The sequence below is a fragment of the Zosterops lateralis genome, assembly GCF_965231275.1.
Source record: "Zosterops lateralis genome assembly, chromosome: Z".
In the NCBI taxonomy this organism is placed as follows: domain Eukaryota; kingdom Metazoa; phylum Chordata; class Aves; order Passeriformes; family Zosteropidae; genus Zosterops; species Zosterops lateralis.
Window position 1 is genome coordinate 51,666,830 of NC_139800.1, and position 20,727 is coordinate 51,687,556.

Consider the following 20,727-nt stretch of genomic DNA (forward strand, 5'->3'; position numbering starts at 1 on the left):
CCTTAGTGGTGTGCATTGATTTTAAGATGTATTATTAATGAGGTTGTAGATGTTTTGGGGTTTTTTGTTATTTTTTCTTCTTGATTGATATGCCTATCTGGATGGTAATTTATGACTGTTTTAGGTTTTCTCTTCTGAAATATAACATTAATAGGATACAATTACTGGGGCTGCTTTTCTTACATTACTTTTACCTGATAATGAAAACTTAAAAGCTACAGATCTTCTTGCTCTTTAAAATGAACCACTACATGTCTTAGAACTCATTCAGTCTTATTTGATCAGTGATGACATTCTGAAAAGGTTTTGAGAGCTCAACTGAATGTAGAATTTCTCTTGACTCTGTTTTTTGTGGAAAAAATATTACCTGATACTGTTAATTTTTTTTTTTTTTTTTGACCTTCAGACATTACAGGAATGTTAAGGAATTCCAGACAAGATGCAGGATTATCTGGGTACTCTGGTAATGTAATCAATGCTGTAAAAATTTAGCTTGCTCAGCCCTGTCACTGGGTCTGAATCATAGCTCTGTTGGGAAACGGCAGCCAAGGACTCCCTCATGTGGTGGGTGTCCCAGACTTTTAGAAGAATCGTGCTGCATTGTCAAAGGCTGTTCTGGTTCACGCGAGTAGAAAGTGTGTGCTGATGCAATTGGTTGCTGTGGGAAGAAATGCAGCAATGGAAGCTCTTCTAATGCTACAGTTGCTTTCCTTACAGCACCTGCTAGTTATCTCATAACAATACCATTGTATACTACAATAAGCAGTGTTGGGGGAAAAAGAGGTACCAGCTGTATGCTCAAGCAGAGCAGTTCTGCAGCAGTGGCTCTAGATTCTGTCAGGGAAGACAAGCTTCTGAGGTATGCATGTTGGAAAATGATTTTCAGCAGAAGCTTCTTAGAGAGGCAAATCATGAGAACAAAGGTTTAGTAGATAGCTGGGCAGCAGGAGACATCGGGACCAGGCTTTATATAGGCCAGAAGTGTCCAGAGTCAAACCTGTTGGAATTTCTGCCCAAAAAACATTCAGAGAAGATCTAATAGAATACCAAGATTCTGTAATCAGTCATGAAATAAAACTATCGTACTAATCAGCTACTGTCTAATCATGGTGTTAGGCAGAAAGCAATATCCATCATTTTTAGGAGGTAGAAAATGTTGCAGGACTACTGAAAAGGCAGTGTTTAAAGTTCACTGTGCATTTGTGACAGACTCTTGAAAGGACTTACTTAACTATGGTTAGGTTAAAAGTTGTATTCATCTATCTTTCAAGTCTTACTTTTAATGTACAGCGCATAGTTATTAAACACTTCAATGCAAAATGAATAGTTCAGATAACTGAACTCTTAGAAACAGAGAATTGTTTTGGAAGGGAACTTGAAAGATCATCTAGTTCTAACCCTCCTTCCTTAGACAGGGACCCTTTACTGTAGAATAGGTTATTCAAAGCCCTGTCCAGACTGGCCCTGAACTTCTCCATGGGTGGGGATCCAAAGTTTCTCTGGGCAACCTTTTTACTCACAGTAAAGCATTCTTTTTTATACCCAATCTGAATCTTCCATCTTCCAGCATAAAACCATTCCCCCTTGTCTTATCACCACATGCCCATGTGAAATGTTGCTTTCCAGCTCTCTTTTAGGCTCCTTTTAGGTTCTGGAAGGTGCTGTAAGATCTGTCTGGAGCCTTCTCTTCTCCAGGCAGAACAAATCCATTTTTTTTTAGCTCATCCTCACTGGAGAGGTGCTGCAGAATCCCCTCCCTTGCCTTGCGGCCCATGGTGCTTTAGCTGCAGCCCAGGACATGTTTGGTGTTCTGGGCTATGAGTGCTCATGTCCAGCCTCTCATCCACCAGCACCCCCTCATCATCTCTGGCAGGACTGTACTTCATTCTCTGCCCACCCTGTGTTTATCCTTGGGATTGTCCCAACCCAGGTTCAGGACCTTGCACTTGGTCTTGTTGAACTTCATGAGGTCCTCACAGATGCATGCACCTTTCAAGCTGTCCAGATCTCTCTGGATAGCATCCCTTCTCTAAGGTGTATTGATGGTACCATGTAGCTCAGTGTTGTCAGCAGACTTGCTGAGGGCGCTCTTGTTCCCACTGTCCATTTTGGTGACAGTGAAACGCCGGCAGTCCCAATACTTATCACATACAAACACTATTTGCCACTTGTCCTTGGTGTCCACTTGAACATTGAGACATTGATTGCCGCTCTTTGAATGTGAATATTCAGCCAATTCCTTAGTCACCACTGAATCTTCTCTAGCTTACAAACAAGAACGTTGTGTGGAACAGTATCAAATGCTTGGTGCAACTGTGAGTAGATTACATCAGTCACTCTTCCCTCATCACCCTGTTATAGAAGGCCACCAGATTTGTCTGGCACAATTTGCCCTTAGTGAAACCATGCTCTCACCTCTCTGTTTTCCTTGTGTCTTACCTTAACTGGAGGATCTGCTTTGTGATCTCCTGCCCAGAGATGAGACTGACAAGCCTGTAGTTCTCCTACTTCATTTGTTTCTCTTTTTGAAAATAGAGGTTATGTTTCCACTTTTCCACTTAGTAGAAGTCATCAGACTGCCACAGCTTCTCAAATAGGATGGATAGTGGTTTAGCCATTTCCTCTGCCAGTTCCCTTAGGAACCCCTGGATGCATCTGACCAGGTCTTATGGACTTGTGTACCTACAGGCTCCTTAAGTGGTTTTGCACCTGATGCTTTTGTACAGTAGGTGGTTCTTCATTGTCCCAGTCCCTTCTTTGCTCGTCAGGACTTGGGCAGTGTGGCTGGAGCACTTGCTGCTGAACACTGAGGAAAGAAAGGTTGTTCATTATCCCTCAGACTTCTCTACATTCCTGATAACCAGGACATCTTCCTGTTCGGGAGAGGGTCCACATTTTCCCTAACCTTTTCTTTCACCAGCTTTCTATGTAGATGCTTTTCTTGTTTGCCTTGACATCCGTGGCCGGATTTAATTATTTAGCTTTTCAGAGCTCTTTATTTACCTTTAAAAACAAAACATTAAAAATGGATGAGTGTCACCTCTATCACATCTACTTTATGTGACTTCTCTCTGGATAGCATCTATTTGTTCTGAATATTGGACAGCAGAGGATTTTCTTCAGGCTTTTACAGCTGTGTGCATTATTTATAGTTTAGAGGAAGCAATTATGAAACAACTTGGGTAGGATACAACTAGTTTATTTGTGGTTCTTCTCTGATAAGTATTGTCAATTAGCCTGTGTACTCTTGAAGCTAAAAAAAATTTCATCTTTCAAGGCACAATAGTAAATGCAGGAGCACTGTGACCGTAGCTATTATTTCCTACTTACTTATTTCAACTTGAAACTTCTTCGATCTTATGATGATAGATGCCTATGAAGTCTGTCTATTTTCCTTTCCTAAATACTGAATCAGTGTGTTGATTATTTGTTTTTTAATGGTAAATTACTTTGTTTATGCTTTTCTAGTGTACACTTGGATGTCCAATCAGTGTCTCAAGCAGTCTGATTAGAACGATTAGAATTAAATTGTTTGAAATAGCTTTTTGCCCTTCCTCTCTCAAATCATATATTGACTGTAGTGCCAAAAATGCAATTGGCATTATCTAATTATTTACTGTTGGGTTTGCATAATCATACATATTGATCAGGTCATATTTATGAAGCTCAAAATAATGAAATAAATATGGAACACTTTCCCCTATTGAACTGAGTATAGCACAGTGCTTTCTAAAGTCTTTCTTGTAGGCCACAGAGGCTGAACATTTTCAGTCACTAGCGTGTCTAAGTTCAAAGAGATGCCTAACTGAAAAAATTTTTTTGCCACTTGTGCTTGAATTTGAATTTGTTACAAGTATCAGTTACATAAAACATAAAATGTAATTACTAATTGTGAATGTCCAATGTGAACTTTCAAATCATAGCTTTTATTCTAACTTCTTTGCTGTTTTATACAGGCTTATGAGATGCACTAATTCTACTATGTGGCTTTTGAGTTTTTAGATTTTTTTTTTTAAGAAGAATTCAAGTCAGACTGACTTTCCCCATTTATTTACTCATTCCTTCCAGATAATTAATTTTTTTTTATTTTTCCTGATTAAGATGACTTTTACCAATCATTTAACTAATTTGGGATTTTTCTGCACTGTGTTGTCTAATAATTCATAGCATTGAAAGCATAAAATCTAGTAGGAGGTTTGCAGAAACATCTTTAAGCAGGTTTGTGAAGTAGTCACAAGAACTGTCCAGGAGATTAAGCTCAACTGATATTTAAATAAGAAACTCTTGACATACCTTTATTTAGGATAGTCTGAATTTAATACTGCTTGTAGATCTGAGTTATGAAATAAAGGGCTGATGACACAGATATTCTCTCATCTGTATTAAGGCTGAGTAGGCCTTAATTTTGAAGATCCTCAAAAAGCTAAACTGGCTATTCCAAATACCTAAAAATATAGTATCAGGGAGAGCACCAGGAAAGCTAACTTGGAGAGGTGTACGAGTTTTTTCAGACAGTGTCATTAATCACAAATTGGAAACATGAAGCCGAGACAAGAGCCTGCCTCCTTAGTAAGAGACTGAGTAGCTTTTTTGATACACATTTGAGTCTGGGGATTGTTTAACTTGTGGATATCTATAGATTTACCTTCTTTATTCTTTTACCTTTTTGCAGACTCAGACACATAATCTATTTTTAAGCATGTTACTAGACTTAGAGACAAATGTGTGTTCTGTAGGATGTTGCTGTCTTGGCAAATGGAGTTTGGTGTGGAAGAAGCTCAGATGGAAGAGTCCAGTTCTGTCATTGTTCAATTCAGTCCTTATCTTCAGGCAATACAACTAGTCGTTACATTCATTAAATAATGAAGTTCCTCTTAAATATCCTAAGTGGTGGCTGATTTGGTTTAAGTCTACCTTCTCCTTGTTTTGTCTTGAAAGCAAATGTTTAGACATTGAGGAATGAGGAAAAACTGCAGAGGAGGTTTGTGTTATCCAAGCCAGTTGCCTCTAATTTTATTTGAGTAAAATTTATGCATAGTGGATGTGGTGGTCTCCCTTGTCTGAAATCCACAGTAAGATGAAGCTTCTCTTTAGCTTATACAGCCATAGCGGTACTTGAGTAAGTTTGGGCTGAAGTCCTTTTCACATAGAACTTAGAAACTCAGTTCTTTCTTGTAACCCACTTTGTACTTTCCCACCACCTGTCAGACGTAGCTTGGAATGAGATACATGATGGGGTGTTTGGAATAGCTGCTTCTACTGCATTTTATTTAATGCTTGCCTGAATATTCTGGATCTCAGCCATCTATCTATGAACTGAGAAACCACTTAACAAGTGGTTAATATAAGCAGGAAGTTGTAAGAGTGGCTCCTCAAACACTGATTCCAGGAATCAGGTTTGATTTACAATTATTTGCATTGCTTGTTCAAAGTCAACGTTTATCTTTCTTATGTGCTGAGAAGGTGATTTTTGACTTTAAATTATTATTAATGTCTAATTAAATCACTAATCTTCAGGCATAATTTTAATGTCTAAGAAGTTTTGCGATTTCTTAACCTTTCTAAGTAAAAAAGGACTTTAGAGAATGCTTTTGAATTTCAGATTATAACCTAAGTAAAACAAAAGTGAAGTAAATAGAATTTCATTCACAGGTTCACTGAGGATGAAAAGAACTTCTGGAGATAATCCGGTCATTTCCTCAAGCATTCCTCAATTTCTCAAGTAGATTTTCCTTCAGCAGGTTGCTCAGGACCATGTTGATTCAGATTCTTGAGTATCTCCAGGAATGGAGACTTTACAGAGCCCTACGATTGCCTGTTTCAGTGTTCTACCACTGTCATGGTGAAAGCCTTTCTTTCACTGTAAAAGCGTAGAATAAAATTGCATAAGTTATTTCAGACTTTTTCCTCAATAAATTACTGGATTTTTTTGGTGCACCTTTCTAGGCTAGTGTTCTAATATTTATCAAGTTCAGCTAATAGGATGTCTCCAGAAGAATGGTCATGAATTGAATCCTTTATAACATCTGACTAAGCTCTTTTTCTGCAGCCATCTGGGTGGTTTTTGTATGAAAAACAGATCACATCAACATAGAGGGACAGGAGAAATAATTTCTTCCCATCCTATTCTGTTAGATTTAGAATGACTGAATGTTGTATTGGAAACATCCTGTATGAAATAGCTTTCTCTTAAAGATTTTAACATCTTTTAAGGCTGTCATTTAAAAGGCCTTCTCAGGAGATTAATAACAAACACCTTAAATCAGCATTTCTGCTGATAACATTGAAATCAGTCATGCACAAAAAGAGAGATTCCTCTTTATTTGGTGACACTGTTGGGAAGTTTTTGCAGACAATGGGAGTGATGGAGGTGACAGTTATATAAATTGCTCTACTGTAATCAAACTAATAAGTAAAAAGGCTTCTAGGATTAGAAACTTAACAATATCTAAGTAGACTGTAAATGAATAGTAAAATGCTTTTGGGTATTTCCATATGATTTGTTACAGAAACATGACAAAATGCTGAAGCTGAAGGCGTGAAAATAATGGAGTCTAACCTAGTCAGAGCAGGGTTCTCTAGAGCAGATGGTCAGTCTTCTGTCTTGTTGGGGTTTGGATGCTCCGTTAGTGCATGTATTAACCTGTTCATGGATCCAGCTAGACAATGTATGTTGCCTGAGGTGTTTTGAGGAGGAGATGTGAGAGAATGGAAGTAGCTTTGGGGGGGTGATACTCTCTGACCTTTGGTGCCATGGTAGGCATAACAGGTGCAAAATTGTAAATGCCAGTGATGATGGGCTAGTTCGTAAACTCTTACTTATATACTCTTACGTATATAATTACGTGCAAAGTTTCTTGTTATTTTTTTGCATTACCTACTGTTAAATGCATATTCTATAGATACAATACAAAAAGTTGATACAGCATGAGTTCTGTTACGTCTTTTTTGGAGAATAAATGAACGTGCCATTTGTGCTTTATGTAACGTTGTTTATCCTTTTATGTTGTTGTGTACCCAAGCTAATCATTCTAACTAGCATTTTGTGAATTAGATATGTCAGATGCTTCCCTATGGCTTGTTGACGGGTTTTTTTACCTTGTTTTTGTTTACCTTGTTTTAAGACATCATGTCTTAAAAAAACCCAGAAAACTGCAAACCAACAAACAAAACCACCTCAGAGTATGGGAGTGTTTCTGGAAAGATTTGTGCTAATAAAGGATATTATTCTTACTAAGGATATCTTTTTACTATGTTCAAATTTTCCACATATGCACTAAAAATACTTCTAAAGTAGGATGCTAGTTCAGGGAATAGTATACTGTAGGTTTTGAAGCTGTCAAAAGATGACCACTGCTAAACTCAAGTGTTTAAGAAGTACTTAGACGAAATTAATGGTTGGAAAGGGACAATTGTTCAGAGGTAAGAACTAATGAAAAATGCTTTATATCCATCTGTCATCTGAATTTCCAGCACAAAAAGAACCCTGAAAATAAATACTGCGTCTTTGGCTGATATTTAGTTCTTGGTCAGATATTTGTGCCTGTTGTTTTGAATATTGGAACAAAAGAAGCTCTTAAATTCCTTGTTACTGAAAGGCTCTAAGTAGTATATGAATAGCATCTGTAAAATTTTTTGGCTTCTAGTTTGGCTCAAATTCTGACATTGAGTGACTTTAAATGTACTTCATTTTCAAGAGGTAGTCCAGAATTTTGCCACTATACTACTTATGTTCAATAAGAAAGTTTAAGAATGAGTAGTGGATTCTGATGTCAGTTTAAACTTGATGCTTCTGCAGACCCTCTGTTGTCTAACAGATCATAATGCACTTCTGAACCTACTCTGCTTACCAGTTTTTAAGTCTTGCATTAAGCCAAATGTAGCAATTTCTGTGTTGAACACAAGAACAGAGGGAGCTACTTGAAGTCTGCCAGGGTTGGTGGAAAAATTGATGTTGTGACCCTTTGTAGTTTTGTTCTTTGGGGTGGGTACTGTTCTTCAATATAAGCAGTGGTTGTTCAGTGTGTGTCTTTAGATTTTAAACAGTTAGCTATTCACTGTGTGGCACTGCAGTACTAACGATGTCTTTTGTCTTTTTAATCAGGACAGAGCTTGGGTTATGGTTTTGTGAACTATGTTGACCCCAAGGATGCTGAAAAAGCTATCAATACCCTGAATGGATTGAGGCTTCAAACTAAGACTATAAAGGTATGTAGTGTTAAAATAATTTAAAGAAACTGAACTGTTTTGACTTCCTGATTTGTTTTACCTTTACATGTGTAACAAGAATTCAGCATTCAGCTTAGTAGAATCAACTAAGATTTCTTGTAGTAAATGGTCCTTTGTAGTCTATGTTTAGAATTAGATTAAATATAGAAGGTATAGAAAATTGCGTTTTCTTAACCCACTTAACACTTTAGATGTACAGTTGATTTTGTTTTAACTGAGATTTTGTTGCATACCTTAGTTGAAGAAATGCAATATTGCATGTTATTTGAACACCATGTTCATCCTCCTTTTCTCAAAGATGTATAGCTTCCTTATTAATACTTAGGTTTTATGTTGCTAGTAGTCTTGTTTCTCTTACAAATCCTTAGAATGAAGTGCTGAAATAACTATTAGTTATCTATGCATTACTCTGTTCTAGGGCTCTGGTCTTTGTCTCTAATGTTTGGTATTCCTGTCTTTTTCTGTTACGTTACAGCTCCTCATGCACTTGTTTACTAAATTCAGTTTCTCAAATTTCTGGAAACAAATCTCGAGAATTAGTTATCTCATCCCCTCTTTTAATCCAGTAACAGAAGACTGAGGATACTCATTTGAGCAATTGAACTCTGAAATTCTGAGAGAGGACATTGCATAGAATTATAAGGAAATGCAGACTTTGGAACATGCTTCACAGATCTGGATGTCTGAAGGCAGTATATGTTCCAACTAGCCTATTCTTCCTAATTAAACTGCAGGGTTTGCTACCTGATGACTTGGATAGTGGGTGCCTTCTAACTAGGAGCATTTTTGAGACATGAAATAAAGTTCACCTTTAAAAACATCCATAATTAAAAAACAATGCAGAGCCACTGAAAGACAACTGAGACAAAAATAAAGTACCAGTAGTTTTGGCTAAAGTGTCTGTTCTGTATTCATAAGATTTAATAAAGTGGATTACACTATTTGAAACTTAAATACTGCTTTGTAACAAATGGTGACTCATGGCACACAAGTAAGATGGGTGAAAGACATGGACAGATGCTTTGCTGCTGAAAGCTCCTTGTGTGTTTCTGGTGTACTTCTTGCCCACAGTCCTCTCTCATTTTCTATTTTGGGGGAAAATTGAGCAAAGTAATTTTGTGCTTCAGGACTTTTGAAGCTGTATTTTGCATGGTGGTGAGAAAGGGAGTCTTGGTGTTCAGTAGTAATGTTTTGCGTGTAATGTGTTGGATTGAGCCAACATGACCTGTAGGTCCAGGGTGACAACCTGTAAGTTCTGTTGACTATATAGGCAAAATAGTTATAGCAAATCAAGCCAGGTCTCTGAAATCAAAATGTTCCTTTCAGAGTAAAAGGTTGTGGTTGTGGTAGCTTACTTTATACTGGCCATATTTGAATTTTTAATCGTCCTTCACTTTGCTAAGTAATTAATCAATTTTCACCTTACAAAAAGGTGAAAATTAAGTAGATAGATATGAGTGATGACAGTGATGCTTTTTCTTTCCTGCCTTCCCAGGACCAAAAAGTGGGATTGTAGGTTAGATACCGGACAAAGACCTTTGCAGTGAGACTAAAGCATATATCTTTGTTTTCAGGTGTTTGTACATTAGATATCTTTATCTAAAGCAAAGCTGAAACTCTGGAGTTGTCAGAATCCAAAATGATAGCCTCTTTGCCATAATAAAGAAAATATCTGTTTAATTAGAGAAAAGGATCTTTAAATGCTAATTGTTAATGTTACAAGTCAATTCTCACTCTAGCTACCCCCTGTCAGGTCTGTTGAGCTTCAGCAGTACCTTTCAGTGATCATGGGCATGACTTGAATGCAAAAACTGCTTCACTTTCTTCTCCTTTATTACTCTCCTTTCATGAGGTTTCAGGCCAAGCTTTTTTTGTGACTGGATTTTCGAAGATCACAGAATCATAGGATGTTTAGGGGTTGGAATGGACCTTTAAGATCATCTAGTCCCAGCCTCACCGCATTTATCTGTGAAGCAGTAGAAATGCTCAACCTACTGTGGAGCATTTTGTAGCTTACATATTCCTCAGATCAGCTAGGAGGCAGGGTGAGCAGAGGTCAAGTTGATCTCTGAGGTCTTTTCTGCCTCTGGAGACAATATCTTGGGTGGAGAAAGTCTCTTACGAGGTCCCAGTCTCAGGGCCTTTGCAAAGGTTACTTCCCATTTATAGACCACGGTGTGTCTATTTGTCCAGAGTTGATAAGTCAATTAAAAAAAAAAAAAAAAAGTCACCCCCCCGCCTCCCCCCAAACAAAAAAACAAACAAACCAAAAACTCAACCTGTTTGATAAACTCAGAATCTAACCCATTACTTTCACCCACGCTTCAAAAAATCTCAGTGCGTAACTGAGATCTTTATGTGTACCTTCATATGAAAAATTATCAAATAGGAGTGTTAGTGTATATTTAGGCTTCAAAAGAAAAAATATATTTGTTCTCTCTGTGCATTTTTGGGACTTCTGTAGGAATGCTTAGTACTTTACTAGATTGATGGTTCAAGTTTGTTTCCTGTTAGTATATAAAACTCGAAGGAACTTTGCTGGTTCAGTCACAGTTAGATGTATTCTCACATTGTGGCTGAACTGAGTGTAATCCTATTCAGAGGAAACTCACTGTCTTAACCCTGATGTGTGATTGGATTGGAGCTGTGCCAGATACCTCTGATCCACAGCTTCTATACTAGCCTGCTTGTCATTGGATCTATTTCTCTCATCCCTAAGGGCATACCACTTAGTGTTTTCTTGAAATAAAAATACATTGAAAAATGTGGATTTGCAAATTCTTAAGGGTTGGGCTTTTTAATATGGATAGCAATACAAAATCCTATTTCCTCTTTCCTTTTTTAAGGGAAAATCCTGTGGAATGGTTTAAGCAATACTTCACTGAATTATTTGCAAAGTATCTTAACTAACTTTCAGGTACATATCTCCAAAGCAAGTAATAGCAGTCTTAGTCTTGTCTAATCAGTTGATGGTTGTATTGCCTTCTGATTTAACTGAATAGTAAAACGTTGGGGTGGGTGTATACTCTGATGGTAAAGCCATTTATGGGTGTGTTAGATACGTGAACCCTGCTCAGCTGGATGGTATGCCTCCATTATTATATGGTGTCCTTTGTGGCATAATTTATGGTCATTTGCAATATAAACAGGCTTATGTGTACTGCACATAGCTTGTGAAATTGGGCCTTCATTGAATTATGCGACTTTTGTATGAAAACAAGTTGCACCTCATAAAAGGTAAAATATTTTCTGTGACTTCTCTTTTGGAAGATGATGGTGCTGCCAAGCTTTTTATCTCTGTTCTGTTTAAGGGACAGTAAAAACGTGAATTTTTGTTCCTGGAGTGATTTTTCTGCTTACATGCTTGCTTGTCCATGATTTTTTTTTTTTTTTTTTTCATTTAGGTTGTCTGGGAAAGATGAGTTCTTCCCAAATGTGGAAAACTCAGAGAAACAAACAGGTTATGAGGATCACTTCGTTACATATAGGGGAAAGAAAATTTAGTGCATGTTTTTGTTGTCTTGGCTTTTGCCTTCTTTCTTGGGAGAGGATAAATGCTCCATGCCTTCCCCTCCCCTTGTTTTAGGGGGTTTTTATGAGAAAACTCCTAAAAAGAAAGAAGATACAAGTGAATTTATTGTGAGATTATCTGAATAGAAGTATCGTTCAATATAAAGAAAAAGAGTTCTGCATTAACAAGAGTGTATTAAGATTCACTGTCTAAAAAGGAATGGGTAGACAAATGGCCTCTCTTTGGATTGGCTGAGAGTTGTTGCAGGATGGTGGGTAGGAGGCAGCCTTTTACCTAGACTACAAGGGGTAGCAGGGAGACACAGGACAGTATTTTACTTTTCTTCATGGATGCTAGTCTGCCTTTATGATGGACACGGTCCTTTGTGGATTGTAGCTGCCATGGGGACGCTAAAGATGATACTAGTGCTCTGTGTTCTGGGGGCTTAAAGTGGACCTGGCAGTTCTCTTAAGAGAGAATGCGTAGAGACCTGTGTAGACATGTATGCAAATATGTGTTGGAAAAGGGGGAAAAATATTTTGTCCAGCTTAGAGTCCTTGGAGTTGTCTTTTTTTAATAAGATAGGATTTATAAGATAGCTGTATTCTACTTAGCTTAGTGCTGCTTGAAAGTCAAATTTAATAAAGTTTTCCTTCTCTGAAGTTCTTTGGATTATTGAGATGTTTACATGGGTAATTATTACCTTCAGGGGAATAGAAATTTAAGGAGTATTTTATCTTAAGTATTAAATCTTTAGGTTTAAACTAGGTTTTCTTCTTGCTCCTTTATAACTTTGCATGTAATAAAAATAAGAGCAGGCTTAATGTGTAACATTCTGCCAACTTCCTGTTAGAATGAATTTGATAAGTTTTTTTGGCTACAAACACAGGATGTCCTATTTGGCCATCATCACCTAGTTTACTGCCCTACTGTAGAAAGTTGCTTAATGAGAAGAGCTAGTTAAAACTTCAGTAAAAGAGTGAATGCTAAGCATTCAGTTTTATAAATGCCAAAAAAAGTGCTGTGTAGCCAGAGAAGACTTGAAATTAAATGCTGCATGTTCATTAGTGTTCTTAGAGTTGTTGTCATTAAAATTTGGCATTGTGCAATGTGATTTCACTTGGTGTCTTGAACCACGATTTAGATTTCCAGCAAGATTAATTTTAAAGGAATTATCCTCTAATTAAACTGTTCAGTAGCTGCACCCATAAAAAATCTTACCAATGATAGTACTCTTAAAAACACTTTAAACACTTAATGGAAAATAGCAAAATACTGAAAAAAGGGAGATGCTGGTTTGATTTCTGAGTTCAGTGCAACAGGTAAAAAAGATTGAGATTGTTCCTGACGTCACCACTGATAATTGTAGATAAAAAATTTGGTAATGTCCCTTTTTATAGTAATTTTTTTATTAACTAATATCCTTGAAGTAATGAAGTATGCATGAGTTGCATAAAAACTCTTTATTAACAGAGGCAAGTGAGCTGTGAAGGTGAGAGAAACCCTCCTTACCTTCTTGATTTTTTTTGTTTTTTGTTTGTTTGTTTGTTTGTTTTCCACCTGGCCCTCTAGTATTTAAGAACCTTGATCTAGTAAGGAGCAAAAGGGAATTCTTTCATGTGTAAGTTTAATTTAAAGCTAGTGAGTTTTACTGATGTTGTCAATCAACAAAAGGCAGAGAGAGGGGCTATGATGCCAAAGCATTTAGTGGTCTTGACAAAGTAATTAAATACTCAGGACTGTATTCTTAGTGTCAAATCGCACTGTTCTAGCAGACCTGAAATAGAAGAACAGTTTTTCTTGGAAGAAGGATAAAGTGTTTTTTTTTTCCTTAAACTTCTGCAGGAGCTACATAAATTATAATTATGCCATCTTCTAGCTATGTTAGCAGTTAAAACTTGGACAGCATTTTGATTTTAGTACTACACACACACAAGTCTTCTCACCCCCAGGTAAAATTTGTTCTTCACTGAAATTGAAATCTCCTCAGACTTCGAATGTTACTTATTCGGCTTAACAAGCTGGCTGCTTGTTTTTCACGTAGCTGAATAGTGCTGAGATGAGGATTCAGTTCTTAATGCATATTGCTGTCACTTCCTGTAAACCACGTTATGGCCAGGTTGTTGGTTGTCCCTTCACACACAGTGTCAGGCCAAACCATAAAATGCTGTCCTCACAGCCCCATGTGCCATGTTGCTGGTGATTAGAGTGTCTTGCAAGAGTCCATCCATTTCTCTGAGGGAAAGAATCCTTGGACCAGTACAGCTCACCCTAAGGCTGCTGAGCAGCTTCACAGCCACAAAGCTTCAGCAGTTCAGTAAGGTCATTCCTGAGTTGCATAGGAGATTCCTGACACAGAAACAGATGTTAGAAGGGGCCAATGAAAGTCTGCAAGCATTGCTCAAAAGGCAAGTCTTATGAAAGTAAAAGCAACAATTAAAAAAAGTCTACAAAAAGTCAGTAAAACACTTCCTCTTACTACTAAGATTGATGCTGCATCTTTGTGCCCTGCTCTCTCCGTGCTACTAAAAGTCTTCTAAGAAAGTTGTGGCCTTCTGATGGATTCAAACTGCTGTAAATGCCAGGCATAGAGATCTGCTACGATCTGTTATTTTGAGGTTGGTGTTTGGGGTTTGTTTTGTTTTGTTTTGTTTTGGGTTTTTTTGGTTCGTTGGGTTTTTTTAATTTTATTTTTTTTAATCCAATATCTGTTTTCTTTGTAAGAGGGTTTTTAGAAATGGAAAACATGGTTATGCTTACTTTTGAAATTATGGCAGTCTTGAGACAAATAGACCTCTGTTAATCTAGCAGCTTTCAAGATTTTTTGTCAAATTAAATATTGACTCTGCTGTCTTTCATCCATGCAGTAATAGTTTTTCCAGAAAGATTGTAAGATATTCCAGTGAACTGTAAGTTGCAATGGTTGTGTTTCGTGCATTTCTAGATGTACCTGTGGAATAGTGCAAGAGATTGCCAAGTGTTGTGTTTGCCAAGGGTCTCTGTCAGTAGTAGAAGCTCCTTAGGTATAACCTGAGGTTTACTCATTTTCTTCAGGAGAATAATTGAGGTCTCATGTTTTAAGATTCTATTCCTGTTTGTATTATTCATGTGGAGGGCTTAATATTTTACTACATACTCCTGTCCTCCTTGAAAGGTTACTACAGTGCATCTGAAATTCCTGTGCTGTCATTGTTTGGACATGAGTGGGGATCTGAATCATGAATATGAAGTATGAGGAAAGGTCTTTTGATATTCTTAAGAATGTGAAAAGTATGAAATGGAAAATGCTTGTAGTCTTGATCTCCTTTCATTTCATATATTTTATTTGTACTTAAATTCTAAGTTAAGTATTTCTTATTTTTAGCAGGACAGTGATAGCTATGGACTGCAAGTTTTAAAGTGCTCTTTTGTATTGGTTCTTTCAAGGGCAAAGCAAAATTGCTATTGTGTGATTGTAGTGCATAATGCTCATCTTATGTTTTATGTCAGTGAACTTGATTATTGTTTTCCTTTTATCAGACATTTATACCCTGATCTAGAACTGCTACAGTATCTTGAGCGCTTCTGGGAAACTCCTGCTTCTGTTCCATCAGTGGCAGGGTTTCCAGCTGGATTCTGTTCTTAGCATGTAGGTACATTTGCTTCTGTTCACCAAATGGTGTTTTGAGTGTCAGCTGATTTGGACCAAAACTTCTGAAAGCCTATTTCTAGTTTTCCTATGTGCTCAATATGACAGCATTTTATGAGGTCTTCCTCTTTGAGCAGTGTGCTGTCCTTAATTGGTTATATCCTGAGGAAGAGTTCTGCTCCTCATGCTCTAAGATACATAAAAACTGGTCTTAAATCTAAGTTTGTCAGGTTGGTCCATTCATGTCCTCAGCTGAGTGGCACCAGATGTGGATGCCATGACCCACCTCAGCCCTTGTGACTCTGGTGTGGGTTGTAGCTGTCAGAGCTAGAACTTTGAAAAGTGAACTAAAATAGTGAAACCTCTTCTGATGATAATGCTGAAAGGCTGTTGCTTCATTCTCTGTTTTTTCAGTGCATTCCCTATTGTACAGCAAGCTGTAGAAGCAGGACCTTTATTGGGGTATGGTTGTGTTTATCAGCTTAATCTAAACTTGTAAGTGAAGCTGTGTTGAGCTTTTTTAGTTCCACAGAGCTCAGTGTAAGTTGGCTTTACAAAGGAAAGTCTGGATTTCCAGTTTGCTCTGTCCACAGACATGTGCTACTGCAGGCTTCCACCATGAGCTCAGTGCAGCATGCACATCTTCAACAAGGTTGTGTACTGGGAAAAGTGACCTTGAAGCTTTGTTTGGAGTGCAACAATCTTACTTGAGGGGAGACAGGAAGTAAACTTGGTGGATATACAGCAATGTATTCTCCTGTTTCAGGCAACAACCTGTCACTGGTGACAGCTGAGACCTCATCTCTGTGATGTGCTGCAGCATCTTCTTACTAGAAATCAAATTAAGAACAGTTCTTGAATCATGGTATCTCATATACATTTAAGTGCAAGTTAAGAATGCTTGCCTAGCACAAGGGCCCCTAAGAACATTCCTGGAAGAAAAAGCAGTAAATCCTTGATTTTTATTGTGCTTGCAGAGGAGGCATACTTGCTCCTAATGTATTTCTTTTCTCAATATAAATCTGTCTGCTTTGTAGGTAGGTTTAACCCATTTTCCTCTGGAGAAACTGGATAGTAGGTTTTTGTTGGAGTTCTTTTTCCATAGAAACATACATTTTCAAAGAACTGGACACTAACTACTCTTAAGTGCAAGTAGTGTACTAAGCAAAAAGACTGCACTTGAGCTAGGAAATGTAAATATTTACTGAAATACTGATTTTAGCGTTTAAAGATTTCAGATTTAAAGACTTGGAGGAATACATTAAGTAGAGGTGTTTAGAAAGAAATTCTCAAGTTAAATCCTCAAGTTTTTGAGAGAATACAGATACTTTGTCCTCTACTAATAATAAAAAAGCTTGAAGCATGGTACTGAGATGTCTAGAATTAGTGGCAGATAGTAAGAAACTAAAATATTCACTTTAGGGGCTGTTCCTCTTTATTATTTTTGGTAACTTTTTTGTTTTACCTGCTAACTTTCACAGTTTTCACTTGAAAATTGTGACTCAGTTCTTCGTGATGCTAGGAAATTAAGTATTAAAGCAGTGAAAATACTTAGATTTGGTGGCGTAATGTTGGCATTTTTAGAAACAAGTGTCTTACGTACTAACTGCAGTAGAAAAATTCCAGTAAAGCTGTTTTTAAATGGGTATCGCCAGAGTAGTGCTGTTCAGTGTTGTACAGTGTGTCATCATTCAATATTTAAAATTGCAGTCTTTCAGGCTGTTTCTTGACTTGGCTTGTGTTCAGTGGTGTTGATATCGTGTAACTGTAATGTTCACTTGTTTAATTAGCTGTGGAGTAAAAATCTTGACACATTGTTAATTCAGTCCATATAAAAATTTGTTAAAGATACTAAATATAGAACTATCAGCAAGTAATTACTGAATGAAAAAAGTGACATTCTGCAGGTAGGGAGATTAGACTCTGGAGTCTCTGCTTTTGTGTATCACAAGTGAAATGAGTAGATTTTGACATCAAAAATTGACGCACATCAAAAATTAAGAGGGATATATTCCGTGTATCCACTAGGCAACGGTTTTTTCATAGGAATTACTTATACCAGTAATATTTTGTGGTGTCCTTGTTTTTCTCTAGTGGTGCTGACTTAAATGACATCATATTTCTGAAGCTACGTGTTTCTTTCCAATTTCTTGCATGGCCAGTAGTTCTGGTACTTAGCAAGACAGTTAAATATAATGTTTAGATATTGGTGATGAACCACTGATTTTGGTTTAGTATGTGTTATTACTGTGTGTAATGTGCCCAAATGCGATGTGTTGGAGTAGTCAGTTGAAGGTGATGACAGTGAAACTGGATTTGTAAGAATAGTGCATACTGGTTAGAATATTGCTTCCATTTACTTGTGCTTTACTGCACTCTTGAAATTACATTCAGTGGAGGCCTTGACTACTATGTTAAACTATTTGAAATGTCTTTCACCAGTGAGGGCACAGGCAATACTGGGCCAGCTGTCACCATGCAAGAACCCATACTCACCAGAGGAAAATGAGAGTTTTGCCGAAGCTGCTTTATATCTTGACAGATACCAGTTCTGTAGCATAACGTAAACTTGCACTGAGTTAGAAAATATTTTTTGCAGGTTTCTTCTCTTCTGATAGATTATGTGTGAGTTTATATTTTTAGATGTGGCAGCATGTGTTCAGCAGTGTGAATTCCCCCTTGAAAGACAGTGTCTGCTAGGGTTTGGTAATTCATGATTTTACTGGGACTAATCCTGTTTCCCAGGCAGTCTGTCTCCATTCCTTGGCCTTGGGTCTGCTTAAAGTCTTACCAAGTGAGACATGGAAGTTTATTTCTTAAAAGAAGCTCAGGGCCAAATGGGCAGCTGAGCAAGCTTGTTCATTCCTTAGCTATTGTTTTTCTCTGTCTGGTAGAAAAGGGTAGCTGTCACTGTCTTTGTTGCTTCTTTGGCTGAATGTGGTTGAACTTCACCCTCTGTTTTCCTGTAACTTCGAACATAGGGCTTTAGCTCTTGTGTGCCTCTCCTGGAAAGAACAAGGCAGTGTGACTTACAAGGTTCCATATTGAATAGCTATAAGTTTTTGAGGTCAGTCATCTTCAGCCAGCACAAATGTACCTTGCACAAAGCCTCTGGGTGGAACTTGATGGATCACAGCAGTGTTCAGCTTTTTAATCTCTAGCATGCTGTCCTGTTTTGCTTCCACAGCAATCTTAAGAGTCTGCTGATCTGCAAGGAAATGAGACAGGAAGGAAATATCAAAGAATTAGGCAAAAGACAGAATAACAGAATCAAGTTCCAGTTGCCCAGTATTGGCTAACAGTGCATGGAAGAGGAGGGAAGGCAAGGACATAAATCTGACTACATCTTGAGGATCTTTTTTACTTTGACATTTTACATAGGTGAAAAGCCTAGATGAAGTATTTTGTCCTGTTTGAGAGGTACAGATGTTCTGCTTTAATCATTCTTGTAGTAAAACCACTTGTACAAACTTCAGGAGGAAGTAGTGAACGTGCCATTTTGTAGCATGTGTCTAAAGGTCAAAGAAACTACTTGATCATCTTAAAATATTTTGACTGAGATGTCCAGGAGCAGGTAAAAATCTTCCAAAGGATCTGAGAAATTCACTGTTAGATGGCATTTATTTTTAAGGCCTATGTTGCAGAAACTGACAAGCTCTGCTGAACAGGCTAAATAGAGGTTGGAGTCCTACTTCTGCCATTTATTCTTAGGCCTGTGAAAGTGATGTAGCAGAGTTTATCTTGAACTCATGAATGATTGTGATGATGTGTCACTTGGTAGCAACCTCAACACATAGAAAAGACACAGCACTTGAAAAATTCTTGCAAACCTCTAAGTGCTTCAGGCTGTCTTTCTGTGCCTTTGGCCTATATATCACACTGAAATCCTAATTACTTGCATGTTTTAGTGCTTTTTAATGAGAATTCATGGGACATTCATGGAACTTACTAGATTTGTTACTTTAATCTTAAAGTCAGCTGAGAGCACTTTCTCCACCTAGGCTTGCTAGAATGTGTAGCTGGCTTTTTCTCATTTATTTGGATGTACTTCTTATATATGAGTTCATGTAGTCAGCTTTTCTTCTGTGTGGTCTAAGTTGCATTCCTTCTGGTTGTGGAAAGAAGCTCTCTCAAAAAAAAAGCGCCAAACCCCCACTGAACTGGCTTTGCAGAATAACTCTTCTGTCTGCTGTTGGAGATGTTTTAATGTCTCAGAACAGATTGCACTGTCCTATTTCAGCTGTTTTTGAAGTGTTTTTTTTCTAGGATTTTTTAATGGTTTTTTTTTTTTTTTTTTTTAAGGTTTCTTATGCACGACCAAGTTCAGCGTCTATCAGAGATGCAAATTTGTACGTTAGTGGACTTCCAAAAACAATGACCCAGAAAGAACTGGAACAGCTCTTTTCCCAGTATGGACGTATTATTACTTCTCGTATTCTGGTTGACCAAGTCACTGGTAAGTAGGCAGTTTTGCATGGCCTTTCATGGACTCACAGTTTAGGAAATATTTCATCTTTCAGTGCAACAATCTTGTCTCCATAATGTATAGAAGGTGTATGTAGGTCAGAAAATGCATTTTTCTCCTGGAATCATTGATAAATATGCACGGACAAAAATAGACTATGTAGTGTTCTGAGCCAGCTTGAGTCATTTCCACCCTGAAGGTGCAGGTTTGAAGCTTGTTTGATGACTTGTAATACATTTACAGCTGCCATAATCTTCCTTTCCAAGCTGCTGCATGAAATTAGTCTCTCAGTGTGTTACAAAATGCTATTAAACTTTTTTTTTCTAAAAAGAAAATTTTAAGCAGAAGTGCACAGCTGGTTCTCTGAGGCTAGAGTTACTGAAGCCCCAGACTGGCAGTTGCTGTTAAGACTGTTTTCAAGGTTAACTCATTAAATTTGGGCACACACATGAGCTTTGAGTTCCTCAGGAGCAGGTAAGTTCTGTGATTACCTATACCTTAAAGTACTAAGATGCAGCAGATTATTTGCATTATTACAGTATGTGTGTCAATCAGGTAGTGGTTGTCTGAGACACTTTGTGGTTACTCTGGAGACTCCTACAGGAATTCCTGTGGTTTTTTGCTGTCTCAAATGGCTGATCTTGAGGAGCTTTATAGTTTTCAGAATCACCTGCTGTGATGTCTGCCAGATATAAGCAGTTGAATGAAAAGCCAAGTACATGACAGGAGTATTGAGCATACAAAGCAACATACGAAGAAGCAGAGCTCTCCAAGTTCTTCCCCTTCTAGAATGCTAAGGGGTGGGATGGAGGAAGTCATTTACTCATATAATTATTCCCTGAATAAGCTGAGTTTGGTTTATTTTTTTTTATATAGTTATACCTTTTCAAAGCC

At 37.5% G+C, this 20,727-nt stretch overlaps 1 protein-coding gene across 1 annotated transcript in view; it reads left to right on the top strand.

Moving 5' to 3' along the window:
- Window positions 1-20,727, top strand: part of ELAVL2 (ELAV like RNA binding protein 2) — a 47,496-nt gene that overhangs the window by 16,810 nt on the left and 9,959 nt on the right. Inside the window, exons 3-4 of the mRNA XM_083883017.1 lie at window positions 8,105-8,208; window positions 19,671-19,824. Coding sequence (XP_083739143.1) covers window positions 8,105-8,208; window positions 19,671-19,824 — 258 coding nt within the window. The remainder of the gene's footprint in view (window positions 1-8,104; window positions 8,209-19,670; window positions 19,825-20,727) is intronic.